The sequence below is a fragment of the Bos grunniens genome, chromosome 20, assembly GCF_055505025.1.
Source record: "Bos grunniens cultivar Pamir isolate PY7600 chromosome 20, Bosgru_T2T1.0, whole genome shotgun sequence".
Classification (NCBI taxonomy): Eukaryota; Metazoa; Chordata; class Mammalia; order Artiodactyla; family Bovidae; genus Bos; species Bos grunniens.
This window is the reverse complement of record NC_141184.1, coordinates 30,750,731-30,770,751: the sequence shown is the minus strand read 5'-3', so window position 1 is coordinate 30,770,751 and position 20,021 is coordinate 30,750,731. Positions and strand designations below refer to the sequence as shown.

The following is a 20,021-nucleotide window of genomic DNA, read 5'->3' as shown; positions in this document are numbered from 1 at the left end:
AGTGATTGTAGTTCTCATATATTTTACTTACAAGTACCTTATTGAGATAACAAACATTTTGACAGCTTCAGACTTTCCAAATTAGCACAACATATTCAAGAGAAAGAGCAAAGGCAAAATGAAAATTGAACATGACAAGATAGTTATTAGAAAGAAACAGAAGTGAAGAAAAAGGGGGAAAGTGAAATATCACTGAGGTCGGGGGAAAAAAAAAATTAAACAAGTCCAGACATCTGATTAGAACAGATCAACTATGAATTTCACAAGTCAAAAGTTGATATATTCAATGCAAAGCAAACCCTTTTGAATGGAAAGGCTGAGCTAAAACTAAAAGGTAGATAAACTGTTATTTTTGGCCTTAAACAGTACCAACTCTTCTGATCAAAGAAGGCCACAACAGTTAAGATTGTATTACTTGATTTTATTTTACACTAGGTGGTGGACACAAAAGCAATCCTCCTTAATAAAACTGACAATTAGCTTCACTCAGAACATTTTTAATAATGCACATTTAAAAAAAAGTATTCATCTTACAAATTGTTCTGCAATCCAAATATACAACAGCTTGGAAAACAATGTTTAGAAAACAAAAGCCAATGTAAAAAGACAGAGTAAAACAACTAGAACAGTACAGGTTTTATATGGCTCTGATTTTACAGTTTTCTTACTGCATCATCAATGTCAGAAATCTGTTCCTTCAGCTGGCTCCATTGTTCAGGATTTAAAGATATACCTAAAAAAATGTTTAAAAATCAAAAGTTGAAAAATCTACTTAAGCTTTCTTGAGGATTTTCTACTTCCAACTAAAATACTGTTTTATCAAAACTGCCATTTCAAATGGCACAATGGCACACCAAGAATCAAATCTCTTACATTTATTTGTCATATTCATCACAATTACCTTTGTAGGTCATCCTTCTATCCAGTTTTACTTTCAACACCACATCCTACATAATGCCTATTACACCCAGTGAGAATAAATAATGATCTGAAGATTTGGCTCACAAATGCTTACAAACTAGCATTTTTTGGCTAGTTTGTAAGCTAGCCATACATGGCCAAGATTATATTGGTTTGTGACACCCCATTTCTACAACCAGCTGTTTCCAACATTTGCTCAAAATTTCCACAGGAATTCAGCGTGAATGACTTTGTGCTTTCTTCCAGAAGCACTCATTTCACTCTGGAAAAGTCCCTGAGACATGGGCCAAACACAACTTCTTAGACCACGCATACTAGGTTAAGAGTGCACTCTGGAGTCATGCTGCCAAGGTTCAAATACCAGCCTCACTGTCACTAACTCCATTAAACCTCAGTTTCCTCACCTGTAAAAAGATGCTTATAACGCAAATAGCTGTTGTGAAAAATTCACCAATGTGAATAAAATCTCAGCGTATCACCTGACAAACATTTTAAAAATTAGCTTATGACATGTTGTTCCTATTTAAGATAAAAAGTATGAACAGAAAGTACTTTGTACTTTAAACTTCTAGTGCTCTATTCCTTGACACATATAAAGAGAGAAACTAGAAGTGGAAGAATTAATAAATTTCTCAGAAAACTGCTAGGAGGCTGTGGAATTAAGAAGAGGGAGGAGAATGTGTTGGGACGACACTGAGGAAGGATTAATCAATCACTTTAGTAAATGTTTACACTAACAAGAAATTTGCCATTGGCTACATTGGGGCAACTTGAATGATCAATCCAAAAGTGGCCTGAAGAAGAAAAGGGTGTGAAAACACTAAGGTTTTACGTTTAATAAAGTCAAAATTCAATGAGGCAAACATGGTGCTTTTCAAAATGGCATGCAGGCAAAATAGAAAAAAATAAGGAGGCATTTTTCATTAGCTAAGGATCAACCTAAAGCAGCTAACTAGCCAAATATAAGGATTTCTATTGGTACACAAATGTTCTCTTGCTATTTCGTGAAAGAAAGTGTGCTTTTGTGATGATGTCATGCTTGGGACTGGATGAAGCACAAATGGAGGACAAAGTAGTTAAAGGATATCACCCTAGAATATCCTTTGGAGATGAATCAGAAGTCAACACTGTAAATCAGGATTTTCCATTCCTGATGCTAAACTTTCCCAATGTTCCCACTCTAGTTAGGAACTGAGATAATCTTCTTAAAGATACATTCAAATTAACAGTAAAGTGGCAACCAACTGAAGTGATATTAGGGGTATTACTAGGGGAGGAGGAGGTATTTCAACAGCTATATTTAAGACATCTCATAAAGTAAGTTAAATGTCACGTCCAAAAAGGCTATAGAAGACAAAGAGAATCAACTTGAGAATCTTTCAGTGCCAACCTATTCACTGCCAACATTATTTCAACTTCAAATAAAGTCCAAACAATTTCAAGCTTACATAATTCCAATATTAGGACCAAATTTAGGAAATTAAACCTTACCTTTTCTTCCTGGTTTCATTTCACCTTCGGCATCCATCCAATATTCTCTGATATCAATTAAGACTTTCCCTTTGAAGTCCCGAACACTAACATACCTCATTTTCCCAATCTACAATAGAAAAAAAAATATATATATATATAACAGCTGTTCAACAATGATATCCATATTTATATTCTCACTTGCTGCACACTCACTCTACTTTTAATCACAAAAATAATTACAGTTCTCAATATCAACACTACATCAAAAGAGCTATCACTGTTCAAAAAGAAATCTTTCTAAGAGGATGAAACAAAGTACATCTCACATTTCCAATCATTTTTACATTAAATGTGGGACATACATTAATCAAGTTACTTGGCTTCAAAAGAGAAGGAAATACTGCCACATGGTATAACATGCATGAACCTTGAGATCTTATGCTAAGTGAAATAAGCCCATCACAAAACGCTTCATACTGGATGATTCCACTTAATATGAGCTACCTGGAGCAGTCAGGTCATATAGAAAGTAGAATGGTGGTTACCAGGGGCTAGGGATTGGGAGGGGAGAAGGCAATGGCAACCCACTCCAGTACTCTTGTCTGGAAAATCCCATGAAGGGAGGAGCCTGGTAGGCGGCAGTCCATGGGGTCGCTGAGAGTCGGACAAGACTGAGGGACTTCACTTTCACTTTTCACTTTCATGCACTGGAGAAGGAAATGGCAACCAGCCGGGAGCCAGCATGAGGAACTCCGCCCATGGCAAAGGTCATGAGGAAGGAGGCTCGGCATACACAAAGGCAGGATAGAGCCTCAGGAGTCCCCCCTGGATATTCTCGAGCATCTACCCCCAAAACCAGAGTCTGCCTACTTTACTGCTTTGTGCTCTCACCTCTGACTTTACGGGGGGCTGTCCCCCACCACCATCTCGCTGTCTCTGAAAAAGAGTTAACTTACAGCTCCAGTTAATAACGTTCCTGGGCATAATAGGAGTGTTTAAATCCAAACCCCTCAGATGACTCTCTAACTTGCCTGACAAGTTTACCCGGACTCCTACAGCTATGCATAGGATTGTTTACAGTCTCCCAACCACGAGAGGCAAGGGAAGCTTAAGATATTCAAATAGCTTAGAGCCTCTCAGAGAGTTAGAAGCTGTCAGAATAAAACTAGTAGAAGATTTCATCGATGAGCCAGTGCTCGCTGCCCAGTTTCCACATCCCGTTTTGTATCCTTGAATGTGTATTAATTAATATAGTTGGTATGTAGAAAAAATAAGTAGGTGGCCCTGGTGTTAGCAACTTTAGACCCTTAAGGTAATAAATTCTTTCCTTTGTTGTAAACCCACTGCACCTCTGCCCTATAGGAATGCAACTTTATCTAACACCTTTGGAGGACAGCGCCAAACTTTAAAATAATTACTCTTAGAGAAAATAAGTCTTATGGTTGACAAACCTTTGTCAGAGTCATAAAATGTTAACAGGCCTTCTGGCCAGAAGATGATGTAAATCACCTAAACCATTTGTACACGATAAGTTTGCAGAAAAGAAACCCTGGTTTCGATAAGGATCAAAGACTGATGACGCTGCATGATTTCACACCCCCTATTATCCTCTATGTGCAACTTATGGTATAAAAGCCCCTGTTGAAAATAAAAGCTATGGGCCTTGCTCACTGAAGCTTGGTCTCCCCATGTAATTCTTTCACCTTCTGGCTGAATTTCCATCTGGAGCGCGGAGGCCCGCCAAGCCTACTAATTTTGCCTGGGCGTCTAAGGTCTGACCTGGGAGGCCTTAGTGTCTCCTCTCCCTCGGGAGAACGGGAAGACGCCTGTGGCCTACGTGGGTGGTGCAAACTTCTTGTCTTGAAGTTCTATTGGTTTTCCACATAAACCAAGTTATTCAGCCTCTTTTCTCCACTGAATTTTCTCACTGAGCTATCCCTATTTAACCACACTTTATATTTCTAATTAATACTCAATTAAGCTATTGTTTCGCCGATGCCGTCTCCCCTTCCAATTCCCTGAATGCACCGGGGCAGGACCCCGGCAGCAACCCACTCCAGTGTTCTTGCCTGGAGAATCCCATAGACAGGGGAGCCTGGTGGGCTGCCGTCTATGGGGTCGCACAGAGTCGGACACAACTGAAGCGACTTAGCAGCAGGGATAGGGAGAAAGGGGGAGTTGTTATGTAATAGTTTTACAAGATGAAAAGCTCTGGAAATCTGTTTCACAACAAATGTGAAAATATTTAACATTACTGTATGCTTAAAAATGGGGAAGATGGTTAAGTTTTATGTTAAGTATTTTTTTTACAATAAAAATCATGAGAAAGCAAAATCTAGTACAAACTACAACCGTAGGAATCCACAGACTCAGCCAGCTACACTGGTTCAGCAACCATTCTAAATGTAAGAATCCAGAGTTCCAGTCAATGGGAACAAGAGAGCTTTTTCTTTTAGACATTCATTTCAAATGACATTTTAATACACTCTGCTTACAGTCTCAAACTGAGAACTTAGAACTTTTCATAGAAAACTATTTTTCAAAAATCTTCTATTGCTGCTTAACTACAAATGGCACAGGGAAGGAAAAGCTTTTACTCCACAGCGTCTACAAGCACCTTCAAACGTATCTTATGCTGCTGTAATGTACTGTCTAGCACTTAAGCTAAGAAATTACACTTTCTAATCAAAACTTCTACTATCTCTACCTACCTCTTACCCATTTTAAACCTACTCTTCAATCTTACTAACTTAAATAAAATACTAGCAATGATTTTGTGCCTAAGACACATCAAAAAGTTCCTTTCCTTACAAACCTGGCTCCCTTCATTATTAATCCCTTTTATTGGGATTGTGCTAACACAAGTACACACTTACGGCTTTCATCTTGCCTATGATCCTCTCAAGCTGCTTTTTCTTATCTCAGATCTTATTCATTTTGCTTTAGTTTTTCATTCTCAAATAAGTTTCTTGTCCTGTTGGTGTGACCCCTACTTTCAGGGTATGTCTCATGCTTTGTGGAGAAAATACAGTCCATTGAGTATGGTTAAATGCCTTAAATCTCTTACCCACATCATCATGAATTCATAAGTTCTATACCTTTTGTATCCCATTTCTTGCATATATAGTTGACTCTTGAAACAACGCAGGGGGGTTAATCCAAGCATAAATTATAGTCAGGCCCTCCATATCTGAGGATTAAACCAACCACAAACCATGAAGTATTTAGTATTGAAAACTATCCATGTATAACTGGACCCAGGCAGTTCAAATCTGCACTGTATTGTACATTCTTTCCCTTTCCATTGGTTTCATATCTACCATTTCCAAACATGTTCTGTCTTCCCTTTCTAAAGTTACCAGTGATCTTATTGTCAGTATTAATGGCTTATTTTTTAGTCTTCTTTGTATCCCTACTGCCTGTCATATTGGGTTCCCAACAAACTGTTTTAATGGATGAATGAAATAAGACCAAAATAATTATCACAGTGAAACTCTCAATAGTGATTTATAATATTGACTTCAACGAATTGACTTAAATGTAAAGTCATCTTAGGCACCTATAGCACTGAAGTGAACATCATTTCATTCTGGTTTTGTGGTAAACCCATGTGACAGATGAATAGATATAATTAAAATACACTAAAAACCTCCAAAATTAATACTGATTGGGTAAGTCAACTCTGCATTCAGTGTGGGCTTGAGCAGTAGAAGAGACTGCAAGTGGTGGAATCTGACCTTGAAAAACTACAAGCCATTAATTAGGGGAAAAGTGATGAAATAGACAAAGGAAAGGAGAAAATACAATACTGATGAGATTCAAGGATAGGCTGAATAGATGGAGCGAATACTGAAAAGGACTTGAAATGCCAGTAAGATAGTTCTGAAGCCTTTATATAGGTCTTTGGAATAAGAACCAAAAAAGAAAGAAAAACAAAGGAGAATAACACCACCTTTTCTGCAAATCTTCCTTGTATTACTGAGAAATCTGATGTAGAAAACGGTTACAACTTTAAAATCTTACTAGGAAAAAAAGTTAAAGATCAAGACCAAAAGCAATCTACTTTTAAAAAGAGACAATGTAAGTATATGAGTGGCATTTTACAGTCTTAAATTAATAATAATAATACTCCGTTATTTTATGTAAACAGCATGGTACAATACAGTTCACACTACACACTGTTGGCTAGCTACGCTAACTTCTACCTCGATCCCTGGAAACTTCTCATAAGCTTCCTCATCCACAATTTCAATGATGTGCATAACCGTTTTTTGTTTGCCAAAGTGAAAGTGAAAGTGAAGTCGCTCAGTCCTGTCCGACTCTTTGTGACCCCATGGACGTAGCCTACCAGGCTTCTCGGTTCATGGGATTCTCCAGGCAAGAATACTGGAGTGGGTTGCCATTTCCTTCTCCAGGGGATCTTCCCGACCCAGGAATCCCAGGTCTCCCGCATTGGAGGCAGATGCTTTAACTTCTGAGCCACCAGGGAAGCCCAAAGATGAACTTAAAGAGGTATTTTCTTCCTCCCAAACATGGCTGACCATCACATATTTAAACCTTTATGATTTTACAATTTGAAGTCCCTAAACATTTTTCAAATAACTTGTGATTGTAATAAATAAATTATTTAAAGTAGGGAAAAAGTATAAATTAATAAACTGATACTAAAATTTGGCAAAAATGCTTCAGAGAACACCAGCACCAAAGAACTGTGCGGGTGAAAAGGAAAAGAAAGCCTGATGACACAGAATGACACTGCTCCACCAAAATCTGAAACTTACTGTAACCAAAACTTACTGTGCATTTTGTATACTCTCCCTTAATAAATCCAGCGTCTACTTTAACACAAATCTCCAAATAAAGATGGACCCTACAGAAATCTGCACTGTGTTTATTCTGTAACTTTTCATTCTCCCAGTCCAAAGCAGCAAATCCACAGTGCACACATTCATTCCAGAGCTTAAGTGATAGACATTACAGGAAAAGAGAGAACACCTTGCCCCTGACATCAGGAATAAACAAAGGTGTCTGCTCTTACCATTTCTTTTCAGTACTGTTCTGGAAATAATAGCAATAAAGTAAGAAAAAGAAATGGATGATATAAAAGCAAACAAAATCATCAACAGAGAAAATTCTAACACATCATTAAAAAATATATACTTAACATTTATAAAATATAGAATGTTATCATTTACATATATTATGTAATACATATATTTTTAGCAACGAATGACTAGAAAACGTTAGGAAACAATACATGTGAGATAGAATCAAAACACACAAAATGCTTTGGAATAAATTTGACAGAAGATATACCAGAAAAATTACAAAACAGAAATTCAAAAAGATCTAAATTAATGGAGAAAGATACCAATATGATCAAGTTGTAGATTTTTTCCAAACTGTTCTTCAGCTTCCCCAATTCTAATCAAAATCCCAGTAGACTTTTTGATAAAAACTGACAAACTGATTATAAAATGTGTATGTAAATACAAAATACACAGAATAGCAAAAATAATAATTTTGCTATTATTGTTTGCTAATAATAATTCTGAAGGTGAAAAACAAAAACAATGTTAAAGGACTTACACTACCTGACTGCAAAATTCACCATAAAAGTACAGTAATTAAGACAGTGTGGTACTGAAGACAGGCATATAGATCAATGGAATACAACAGAGTTTAGAAATAGGTATTTTATATATTTACTGATTTTCTTTATAAATATCCAAGGTGAGTCAACAGGAAAAGAATAGTCTTTTCAACAAACGGTAATAGAACAACTAGATTATCTATACAGGGGTGAAAAATGAGTCTCAACAACTACCTCACACTACACACAGAGAAAACTAATTCTACTAGTTTTCTAATGAGCAGACCTATTCTATTAGTGACCTATTTCTAATTAGTGACCTATTCTCAAAAAATGAGTATTTAGTATTTTTTTTTTAATCTTGTCTTATGGCTAATGCTTAAAATTCTCCAGGCCAGGCTTCAGCAATATGTGAACCGTGAACTTCCTGATGTTCAAGCTGGTTTTAGAAAAGGCAGAGGAACCAGAGATCAAATTGCCAACATCTGCTGGATCATGGAAAAATCAAGGGAGTTCCAGAAAAACATCTATTTCTGCTTTATTGACTATGCCAAAGCCTTTGACTGTGTGGATCACAATAAACTGTGGAAAATTCTTCAAGAGATGGGAATACCAGACCACCTGATCTGCCTCTTGAGAAATATGTATGCAGGTCAGGAAGCAACAGTTAGAACTGGACACTGAACAACCGACGGGTTCCAAATAGGAAAAGGAGTTTGTCAAGGCTGTATATTGTCACCCTGCTTATTTAACTTATATGCAGAGTACATCATGAGAAACGCTGGACTGGAAGAAACCCAAGCTGGAATCTAGATTGCAGGGAGAAATACCAATAACCTCAGATATGCAGATGACACCACCCTTATGGCAGAAAGTGAAGAGGAACTCAAAAGCCTCTGGATGAAGGTGAAAGTGGAGAGTGAAAAAGTTGGCTTAAAGCTCAACATTCAGAAAATGAAGATCATGGCATCTGGTCTCATCACTTCATGGGAAATAGATGGGGAAACAGTGGAAACACTGTCAGACTTTATTATTCTGGGCTCCAAAATCATTGCAGATGGTGACTGCAGCCATGAAATTAAAAGACGCTTACTCCTTGGAAGGAAAGTTATGACCAACCTAGACAGCATATTCAAAAGCAGAGACATTACTTTGCCAACAAAGGTTCGTCTAGTCAAGGCTATGGTTTTTCCTGTGGTCATGTATGGATGTGAGAGTTGGACTGTGAAGAAGGCTGAGCACCGAAGAATTGATGCTTTTAAACTGTGGTGTTGGAGAAGACTCTTGAGAGTCCCTTGGACTGCAAGGAGATCCAAACAGTCCATTCTAAAGGAGATCATTCCTTTCTTTGGAAGGAACGATGCTAAAGCTGAAACTCCAGTACTTTGGCCACCTCATGCAAAGAGTTGACTCATTGGAAAAGACTGATGCTGGGAGGGATTGGGGGCAAGAGGAGAAGGGGATGACAGAGGATGAGATGGCTGGATGGCATCACTGACTCGATGGACGTGAGTCTCAGTGAACTCCGGGAGTTGGTGATGGACAGGGAGGCCTGGCGTGCTGCGATTCATGGGTCGCAAAGAGTCGGACACAACTGAGCAACTGATCTGATCTGATCGGTACTCCAAACAATTTTAATTTAGATTTTAGATTTGTCTTTGGTAAAGTGTACCTGATAACCCAGATCCTTGAAGATTCTAGCAATCTCTAACAAAGTTCCACTTTGGAAGCTATTTTCTAGGCATTTTCTTGGTAAATGAAAAATATAGAAAACATACAGTACTATTTTTAAAATTAAATAAAACTTATTACGAATTTACAAAATACGAGAGTAACTGATTTTCCTTTTAAAAACCCCATCCTGCACCTTTCTAATAAATTATCAAACCATTATTACTAATAAAGTCCTCATTTTATATAACCAATGTACTCACTCTAACGTGCTTTGGATTCAAATTAAAAGTCAGTATTAACCACCAAACATACCACTTCAAGGAAAAAGCTCTAACGGCAATGAAATTAAATGTATTATCTCTTCAATCAATCAATCCTAAAGGAAATCAACCCTGAATATTCACTGGAAGGACTGAAGCTGAAGCTCTAATACTTTGCCATCTGATGAAAGAGTCAACTCATTGGAAAGGACCCTGATGCTGGGAAAACTTGAGGGCAGGAGGAGAAGGGGACAACAGAGGATGAGATGGTTAGATGGCATCAACTCAATGGACATTGAGTCTGAACAAGCTCCAGGAGACAGATGAGAGGACAGGGAAACCTGGTGTGATGCATTCCACGGGGTCACAAAGAATCAGACTCGACCTAGCAACTGAACAATAACAATTCTTAGAATGCCTACACAGACTACCTTCACAGACTAGATCTTGAAAAGTCACTCTGAAAGTAAGGCCTATGTCCCTCCCAGAGGCACTTTCAAAAGAATGAGGAGTCTATAAATAGCCTTTCAGGCTTGAAGTGAAGTGAGGTAGCTCAGTCGTGTCCGACTCTTTGCGACCCCTGTCCCTGGGATTCTCCAGGCAAGAACACTGGAGTGGGTTGCCATTTCCTTCTTCAATGCATGAAAGTGAAAAGTGAAAGTGAAGTCGCTCAGCCGTGTCCGACTCTAGCGACCCCATGGACTGCAGCCTACCAGGCTCCTCCATCCATGGGATTCTCCAGGCAAGAATACTGGAGAGGGTTGCCATTTCCTTCTCCAGGGGATCCTCCCGACCCAGGGATCGAACCCAGGTTTCCTGCATTGCAGGCAGATGCTTTAACCTCTGAGCCACCAGGCCCTTTCAAATGAAGGTTTAAGAAGTGAACTCACTTTTTTTTGGTGAGATAACCTCCCCATAATAAAAGAACTAGTTTCCCCAGCCTGCTCTAATAGAATAAAATCTTTAAACGTGGGTACTAGTTTATCTGTACAAACAAGGGTAAGGTACACAAGATAAAATCCACTAAGAGGCTACAGAGGCTCTATTATTATCCAAGTACAAGTAGGCATATAGCTAACAGAACTTGATCAGAGAAAAGCCCAAGATAGTTGCCAAGTAAATACTTGAAAGAAGTCTGTATCTTTAGTATAAACATTAAGTTGAAATATTCCAAAGTAGTCCTTCATTCCACACAGGAGGAAAGGCTATGAAAGGAAGTGATACTCTCTTACAGATTTTACATTTCATTCTGCCCCTTAAAATAGCTTTCCAGTGCACTTAGGAGAAAGTTCAACTCCTAAAAACAGCCTCCCAGTAGGAAAGCCCTGCAAGAGCTGACCCTTCACCTTCTTTACCAACTAGACCTCCTACCTACACTCTCAGCCAACCTTCCTGCACAATCCAAGCTCCTTCCCACTTCAAGGCATCTGCACAATGCCCTCTACTTTGAAAATGCTTTCCTCTCCCCCACACTTGGCACAGCTGGCTGCTCCTTTATGTCGTAAGCTTCAAATGTCACTTCCTCAGGAAAGATTCTGAGCATTTTCTCACTCATAATCATCTGCACTTTTAACTTCTTAGCCCTTATCATAGTTTTAATCATATTATCTACTCAAATAAATGAGGGCCCTTTCATAATTCTTCCTTACAAACAGCAATTTACGTTCTCTATCAAATTAGTCTACTCCTAGTACCTCTAAAATATACAAAAGTCAGAAGACTAAAGCCCATAAGTAAATAATCTGCACTTTGTCATTTTTTTACATAATTTTTAATTTTAAAATGTATGTATTTAAAATGTACAATTTGATTCAATATTCAGACACTCAGAGTGAAAAAACTACTAGTATATTCAGGCTAACACATTACCATTTTTTGCATGACTGGTACATCTGAAAATCCACTTGCTGCTGCTGCTAAGTCGCTTCAGTCGTGTCTGACTCTGTGCAACCCCATAGACAGCAGCCCACCAGGCTCCCCCGTCCCTGGGATTCTGCAGGCAAGAACGCTGGAGTGGGTTGCCATTTCCTTCTCCGATGCATGAAAGTAAAAAGTGAAAGTGAAGATGCTCAGTTGTGTCCGACTCTTAGCGACCCCATGGACTGCAGCCCACCAGGCTCCTCCGTGCATGGGATTTTCCAGGCAAGAGTACTGGAGTGAAAATCCACTTAGTACAGTTCAAATATTCAATACAGTGTTAAGTACAGTTATCATGTGTCTTATTTCTTAATCCAGACATATAACAAGGCAAAACTGAATAAAAACATCCAATTTCTAGTTTCCCATTCTCACCTTAAACCTGGTACTCTGTCTTTCAAGGACATCACTAACTTTTCAAAAGAGTGCACACACACACAAGCGCCTCGCTTTCTAATAAAAACATGTTTGCATTCTCATCTTGTCCAACCTTCTGGCTTCAACTAATACTAACGTCTTCTTATCTTTTTTATGTTCCCACAAAACACTTACTTTTTTCTTGCTCCCATTACCACACTCTTCTTACTTTCCTTCACCTTCTCTTACCTATATCCTCTTTTTCCTTCCATCCTAAGTTATCACAAGACACGTACTCAGTCCCCTCCTCTTCCCCCTCTGGTTTATGCTTACTTCAGTGGAAGGCTTTAGTCAACCGTACTAATGTTTCCCACATGAACATTTCCCAACTAAATGCTCCAGGTGGTGAAGGAAAGACACTTTACCACACTTATAGTCAGGTCCCAAAGGCCAAACTTAACCACCTTTGCCATTTGTCAGTGAAACCATCTCTACTATCTCAAATTTGAAACCAGTCTTCACTGATTGCTTCATTCTTCCAGTCCACTCTTCCTCACTAGCTCTCTTAATCATCACTATTCCATCTGCCAGGAAAACCATCTAAGCCCTTATCACCTCACATCAATTTATCATCACTGCCTCTCCCATAAATCCTTCTTGTACCACGATGCCAATAACAAGTCTCCCTAAAACAAGATAAGAAACCCAAGGGAAAAAGCTGTATCAGTAATTTCATCAAAGCCCTCTAATGCATTTCCCTCACTACTCAACCTTATTTCTAACCCCCCACCCCACCCAATATATAAACAGAAGGCTCATTTTCTCATTTACCTTTTCTGTTATCAAGCCAAAATTAGGCAGGTCATATTGCAGTCTCCCCTCTAGTAATGTCCTATCCACACTGCACAGCCCAATGCTAGACCTACCTCCTCCAATGTGCTCTATAAATGTGCAGTTTTCAATCTTTATTTTTTTGATTCCTCTAACTTTTAAACTCCCTGTGTTTTAAATACAGAAAAACCACAGAACTCTAGATCGTAACAAAAATCTAGCATCATATAAATTGCTTTCATTTCTACCAACTTCTTCTTATATTTCAAGGACTATCCTTAGTCAAGAGAATAATATACAGAAGAGATTAGTAGGCATTATCAGATGAGGTACTTTTCATATTCTTCAGATCAAGTTGGGTAACACTTCTTCTGGATTAAGGAAATACCAGTTTTACCTGAAACATGTTATCATCTCTGCTGCTGCTGCTCTGCTTGGAGGATGACAGCGCTCTGGAAGTTTCACCAGTTTTTTGCTTCTTTACAGGTTTTTCTGGAGCAACTTGCTTTTTCCTCTTTAGCTTGAAAGAAAAACAAAAACATGGTTAAAATTTGCATAAGAACAAAATGCATCTCAGCTTCAGAAGATTGCATTACTTTTTAAGACTTAGAGGATCAAAAGATTACCTTAATAAAAAATCATAAATATATACACAGGCAAGTTTTAAGTTTTCCCTGACAACAGAACTATGCAACTAACATACCACTGTTATCTAGTACAATGTTTTCAAACTTTTGGGCTTCTTGGAAAACCAAGATACTTCAGGCATTAGAGTGGTATTCACCAGACCAACAGTTATATTATAGATTGGGATCCCACATAAAATTTCTCTGTGAGGAAAAAAAGACTGAGGGGGGCTACTGTTGCTTTTAAATGCACTTAAAACTTTTGGAAACCACAAGTCTACTAGTTATTTTTTACAAAGAAAAACATACTAATTAGAAAGACAACAACCAATTTATGATTATTTATGCCTGCCTATTCCAAAAGGGACTGGGACTTCCCTGACGGTTTAGTGGTTAAGACTCTGTGATCCCACTGCAGGGGGCCAGGGTTCAATCCCTGGTCAGGGAACTAGATCCATCCCACATGCCATAACTAAAAAAAAGAAGAAGAAAAAATTCTGCATGTCGCAGGAAGACAGAAAATCCCAAGTGCCACAACTAAGACCCACTGCAGCCAAATATATAAAATACTTTAAAAAAAAAAAAAGGATGAGAAAACCAAAAGGGACTTAAATTGGTTCAGGGAGTTTGAGTAGGGAAAGCTAAGAAAGCTATTTTGTACTGGAGACCAGAGGTCAACAACTCATCACAAAACTTCCTCATCACAAAAAAATCACTTTAGACAGCAATGTGTTAGACCAGCATTCAAAATCAAAACGTTTTAACAGCAGCATTACTGTAAAAGCTTTTTATATAGACTCATTATTAAAAAAAAAAAAAAAATGAGTCTATATAACAAGCTTTTCATGTTCAAAAGCAGAGACATTACTTTGCCAACAAAGGTTCGTCTAGTCAAGGCTATGGTTTTTCCTGTGGTCATGTATGGATGTGAGAGTTGAACTGTGAAGAAGGCTGAGAGCCGAAGAATTGATGCTTTTGAACTGTGGTGTTGGAGAAGACTCTTGAGAGTCCCTTGGACTGCAAGGAGATCCAACCAGTCCATTCTGAAGGAGATCAGCCCTGGGATTTCTTTGGAAGGAATGATGCTAAAGCTGAAACTCCAGTACTTTTGGCCACCTCATGCCAAGAGTTGACTCATTGGAAAAGACTCTGATGCTGGGAGGGATTGGGGGCAGGAGGAGAAGGGGACGACAGAGGATGAGATGGCTGGATGGGATCACTGACTCGATGGATGTGAGTCTGAGTGAACTCCGGGAGTTGGTAAAGGACAGGGAGGCCTGGCGTGCTGCGATTCATGGGGTCGCAAAGAGTCGGACACGACTGAGCAACCGATCTGATCTGATCTGATCTGATAGACTCATTATCTTGCCTGGAAAATCCCATGGACGGAGGAGCCTGGTAGGCTGCTGTCCATGGGGTCACGAAGAGTCAGACACGACTGAGCGACTTAACTTTCACTTTTCATTTTGATGCATTGGAGAAGGAAATGGCAACCCACTCCAGTGTTCTTGCCTGGAGAATCCCAGAGACAGGGGAGCCTGGTGGGCTGCCGTCTATGGGGTCGCACAGAGTCAGACACGACTGAAGCGACTTAGCAGCAGCAGCATTCTCAAAAAGAGCGAACAGTCCATGAAAATCGGTTTAGTTCCCAATTCAAACAGTAGAGGGCAGTCATGTTCCTTGAAGTGAAGTGAAGTGAAAGTGGCCAACTCTTTGGGACCCCATGGACTATACAGTTCGTGGAATTCTCCAGGCCAGAATACTGGAGTGGGTAGCTGTTCCCTTCTCCAGGGGATCTTCCCAACCCAGAGATTGAACCCAGGTCTCCAGCATTGCGGGAAGATTCTTTACCAGCTGAGCCACCCCCTGGTTCCCTAAACCCAACACTGGAGTGGGTAGCCTATCCCTTTGCAGGCTGGTGGAGCTTCCCGACTCAGGTGGATTTTCCTGACACAGGGAATGCAGGGGTCTCCTGCACTGCAGGCAGATTCTTTACCAACTGAGCTATCAGGGAAGCTCCTTAGTTCCTTAGTGGAAGGTATAAATTATTACTGTTTTACCAAATTATATGATACTAGGCAAAATAAAATGTATATATTTATGTACACAAACTTAAAGAGTGGATTCATCTAATGGAAGTACTTGCACGATTAATGGTACTATTTGGGATAAATAGCAAAAATTAGCTCACTAAGCAATTACTCTTTTTATCAGTTCTGTATAGCCCCTATAGACTGGTGCATTCCCTGCACGTAAAAGCTCAGTAAAGAATCTTTAAATCAATGTGTTCAAATGATATACTGTGTGCAAATTAAAAACTAAAAGACATTTCCTTCTCAAATATAGCTATGCATGCTCTTTGAAGCTTTTTTCAATCTTCCAAGCGAAATTATGATATGTATTTCAAGATTCTCATAGAAGCTCTCTTTTAACTAATACTATTAACTGAGCTCAGAACACAACTATGTAAGCTACCAGGAGATAAAGGACAGTTCTGTGTGGAAGAAGCCCTCACTACAGTGTGAGATGCTCAGTTAAGCAGAATGCACAGTTAGGCTTACAGCACAATTATCATCTAATGCAGAAAAACTCTTTTCTATCAAAATGGGTAATTTCATGCTAGCTTTGCTGAGTGCTGATTTAACTAAAAGGAGAGGATCAGAGTAAATAACATTCTAATTTAAAATGTACCAAGCCAAATTTTACGTAATCTTCAGAGGCTGGATAAACAAGGCTAAGAAGACTATCAAACCGATACCTGTTTTCAAAAAGTTCATGTAATATGGCTCAACTACTATACAGAATGGGCTTCCCAGGTAGAAAATCTGTCTGCTAATGCAGGTAGAAAATCTGCCTGCGAATGCAGGAGACTCAAGTTTGATTCCAGGGTAGAGAAGATCCCCTGGAGGAGGAAATGGCAACCCACTCCAGTATTTTTGCTTAGAAATCCCACGGACAGAGGAGCCTGGTGGGCTACAGTCCATGGGGTTGCAGAGAGGCAGACATGACTTAGAATGCACAAGCACTATAAAGAATACCTACAGTTGAAGAAGCCTACTAAGCAATAGCTAATAGTGGCTTTGGCCTAAACTTAGTGCTATTCCCCCGGGGTCTAAGGTAGTGGTTGTAAGGCTCCTAAAAAGCCCCAACAGGAAACTTTGAAGTCAGAAAACTTGCTCAAGTCTGACTTCAGGGCGTGGCCTGCATGTATACCACAAGTATCTAGGCATTTCAGTCAAGTGGGTCAGGGGCCACCTGCACTTTCAGAAACATCCATCCAGGCTCTCATTTTAAGGTTCTGATACGTTTTGCTGTCCTTCAGAACCAATACTGCTGAATTAAGTACCACAAAAACAACCTGGTGTAGTAATAGTCACCTTTTTGTCAACTTCACTGTCAGAATCGCTACCAGAAGAGCTTGAAGAAACAAGTTCCTTTGACTTAGGCATTCTGAAAGAAAAATACATTATGTAAATAATTCATAAACTTTTTCATTACCTTCAACTTAACTCTCCCCCAAAGAGTCAAGAAGTTCCACAGTTCATTCCACCATTGTGTGGCACTGGAGTTGTTACACTGAGCACATGCTATAGAAGTTATGCTCTAATCTAAAGCTCTTCCATGTTGAAAATAACATGCAGAGGGAAGAGTTCTAAACCCAGCAAGGAACTAAATGTCATACACATCTCATACTCCTACATCTCTTTCTTTCTCAAAGTCAGTGGGTCTTTTTATACTTCATTTTAGCAGGGTTAGATGCTTATGGATAGGAGTTAGATGTTTACAGATAGAGTAAATTGCAAAGAGACAGCTGACAGCAATCATTGTCAAACCAGGAAGAAATATGAACAATTCTCAGTATTGCTTTATATTTCCTATCAATACAATTATTCATTGCAGGAATTAATCCCAATGTACACATAGCATGGTGGACAACTGTACTATATAGCTGTCTGCATCTAATTAGTTTTACCATTATAATCATACTTTTCATGTTCTGTATAGGTTAATTTTTTCGTTTTGACCAATCAAACGAGCAAGTTCTGATTCAAAGTTATACATAATTAACATTCACTTACATTTCACACTGATTTTCTACTCTGAAATATAACTAAAATTTGAAGAACCTGCTTATGGGAGGGGTAAATCCTTTCCTCCAATTCCTACTATGAGCCTAGTTCCCTAGATTTTGGATATCCCCCCAGACAGAGGTACATAGGCTAGTGTCTTCCCTGTGGAGTTTACAGAGTGCTTGAACCTAAAGCAGAGTCTTGTGCCTCTATGTTTCCCAAATTTCAAGGAATTTCATGCTCTACCTCTTTTCAAAGCACTTGTAATACCAAGTGGTAAAACTCCATATATTTTCATAGCAAGTATCTTTTGCTCCCTACACCTCCAATTCAGAAGAGACTGAGCCCTATTAATTTCTATATGCCCTCAAGGGCCCAATATACACAACAGACACTGTAAATGTTTGCTGAATAAATGAGAAAAAAAAAAGACTTCAAACAACTATAAATAATTCAGCTTTGGACTAAACTTGCATAGCAATGGCATTCAATGTGTCTCACAAGAGGAGGTCAAGGTAAAAGAAATTGGGCCATCCCTACTCTAGCCACTAAATTCAAAAAGCTCAAACCATGCCACCCAGCCATGTTGATTTTAACTGGCAATTTCTTGACAACAAGAAGAGTAAATTCAGAGGGGAGCCAGCAACGTTTACAACCACAGTTTATACATTAACCCAGTTACTGCTCCACTTTACAGCCTCATCTCCAAAATCAATGTAGTTGTTTCTGTATGCTAGCTGCTAATAATGCCAAGAAGCTTTTTTTTAAGGTAATTAAATTGAACATAACCTATTTTTCACTTTGAAACGGTCAAGCATAACTACACCATCTGCTCATTAAAGGTGCCTGGGGTGGCTAAGATCATTTCAAAGAACCGCCTTGTGTTTAACCCAAATAAGTCCCTCCGTCATGAAAACCAGGTAGTGGTAACTAAACTATTCTTTGAACTACTAACAAAATATATTTTCAGTTTTACTTAATGAGCCTTTACTGTTCGGGAGCGGGGAGTGGGGACGGCGTGGCTCGTAATTCAGGCAAAGTAATACTGAAAGCGCTCGTGCGGAATATACAGAAATAACAAAAACAGCTTTAAAAAAAAAAAAAAGGAAATCGATCTTTCATAAAGGCCTGGGGGAAGAAGGATTAGAAAATAAGAGGTAAAGATAAACTAGAACTAAAGGGCACTAGAATTCGGTACAACACGAGGGTGGTAAGCACCCAAACGGGGGAAGCGGGTCCCGGGATGCCAGCAAGCCGCCCGAACCCCGGGACTGGCGATGGCTGGGGCGGTGGGAGACAGGTTGGTCGGAGGGGGCGTAGGAGGCGGCGAAATGCAGAGGAGACCGAGTGGGAAGAGGAGGGACTTGCACCAAGCGCCATTTTCTTCCCTCGAAGAGCTCACTGCCCCCCAACACACCAGCCGTTCACTCCTCCACCCCCGGACTCCCCCGCCGCACCCCCGGCCTCCTCCGACCCGGTCCGCTCCCTCCCGCCCCTAGAGCGTCCCTGCTCCGGGGAAAGGATGAGGACCCCAGAGACGCAGGCCCCGCACGCGCCCCCGCCCGGGACCCGGCCGCTGCTGCATTGTCCCGGGGGCGCCCCGGGCCCCTTCCCGTGGCTCCTCGGCCCCGCCCGGCCGCACCCGCCGCCCGAGATCGCCTCACGCGCTACCCAGGGGCCGTTCCCGGGAGCCAGCTTCAGGCGCCAAGGGGCCTGAAACGTGTGGGGCTCGTAGTCGGGGACGGAGGAGGGGGTCCGGGAAGGCCGCGGAAGGGAAGGGGGCGATCAGGCAGCGCCGCCATTTCCTGCGGCCGTGGCCGACAAGGAACCCGGGCGTCAGGCGGATAGCGGCCCAGCTGGGAAGGTAGGGGTCGGCTGAGCGGTGCTTCGACGGGTAGGGGTGGGGGCGGGGTCCCGTGCACTCACGCTCCGCTCCAGTAGCCGAAATGCCTCCTGCTCTCTCACTAGCGACTGACAGAGAAACGGAAGTGACGACAGCAGAGAGACGCCGGCCCCGCCCCGCTGAGACTACGCACACGCGATGGGGCGTGGCTTCCTCGCCAAAAACCGACACCGAAACCCTTTCCAGGGCCTTAAAGGGCCCACCCCTCATCCTGAAGTGACACCGGGAAAGATGCAGCGGAGATTGGATTTGACTGTGAGTGAAAGAGGGGACGAATTAAACATGAATGACGAGCACCGATGGTTTTTCCAGTAGTCATGTATAGATGTGAGAGTTGGACTATAAAGAAAGCTGAGCACCGAAGAATCGATGCTTTTGAACTATGGTGTTGGAGAA

The 20,021-nt window shown here is 40.4% G+C and overlaps 1 protein-coding gene across 1 annotated transcript; it reads right to left on the bottom strand.

Annotated features, from left to right (window-relative positions):
- Nucleotides 1-400: 400 nt before the first annotated feature.
- Nucleotides 401-19,698, bottom strand: SUB1 (SUB1 regulator of transcription). The gene is made up of 5 exons (XM_086361319.1): nt 19,649-19,698; nt 17,030-17,102; nt 13,424-13,546; nt 2,413-2,521; nt 401-733 (listed from the first exon to the last, which is right to left on the bottom strand). Exons 2-5 carry the CDS (start codon nt 17,099-17,101, stop codon nt 654-656), a joined length of 384 nt encoding a protein of 127 aa, XP_086217445.1. The 5' UTR covers nt 17,102; nt 19,649-19,698; the 3' UTR covers nt 401-653.
- Nucleotides 19,699-20,021: the final 323 nt, after the last annotated feature.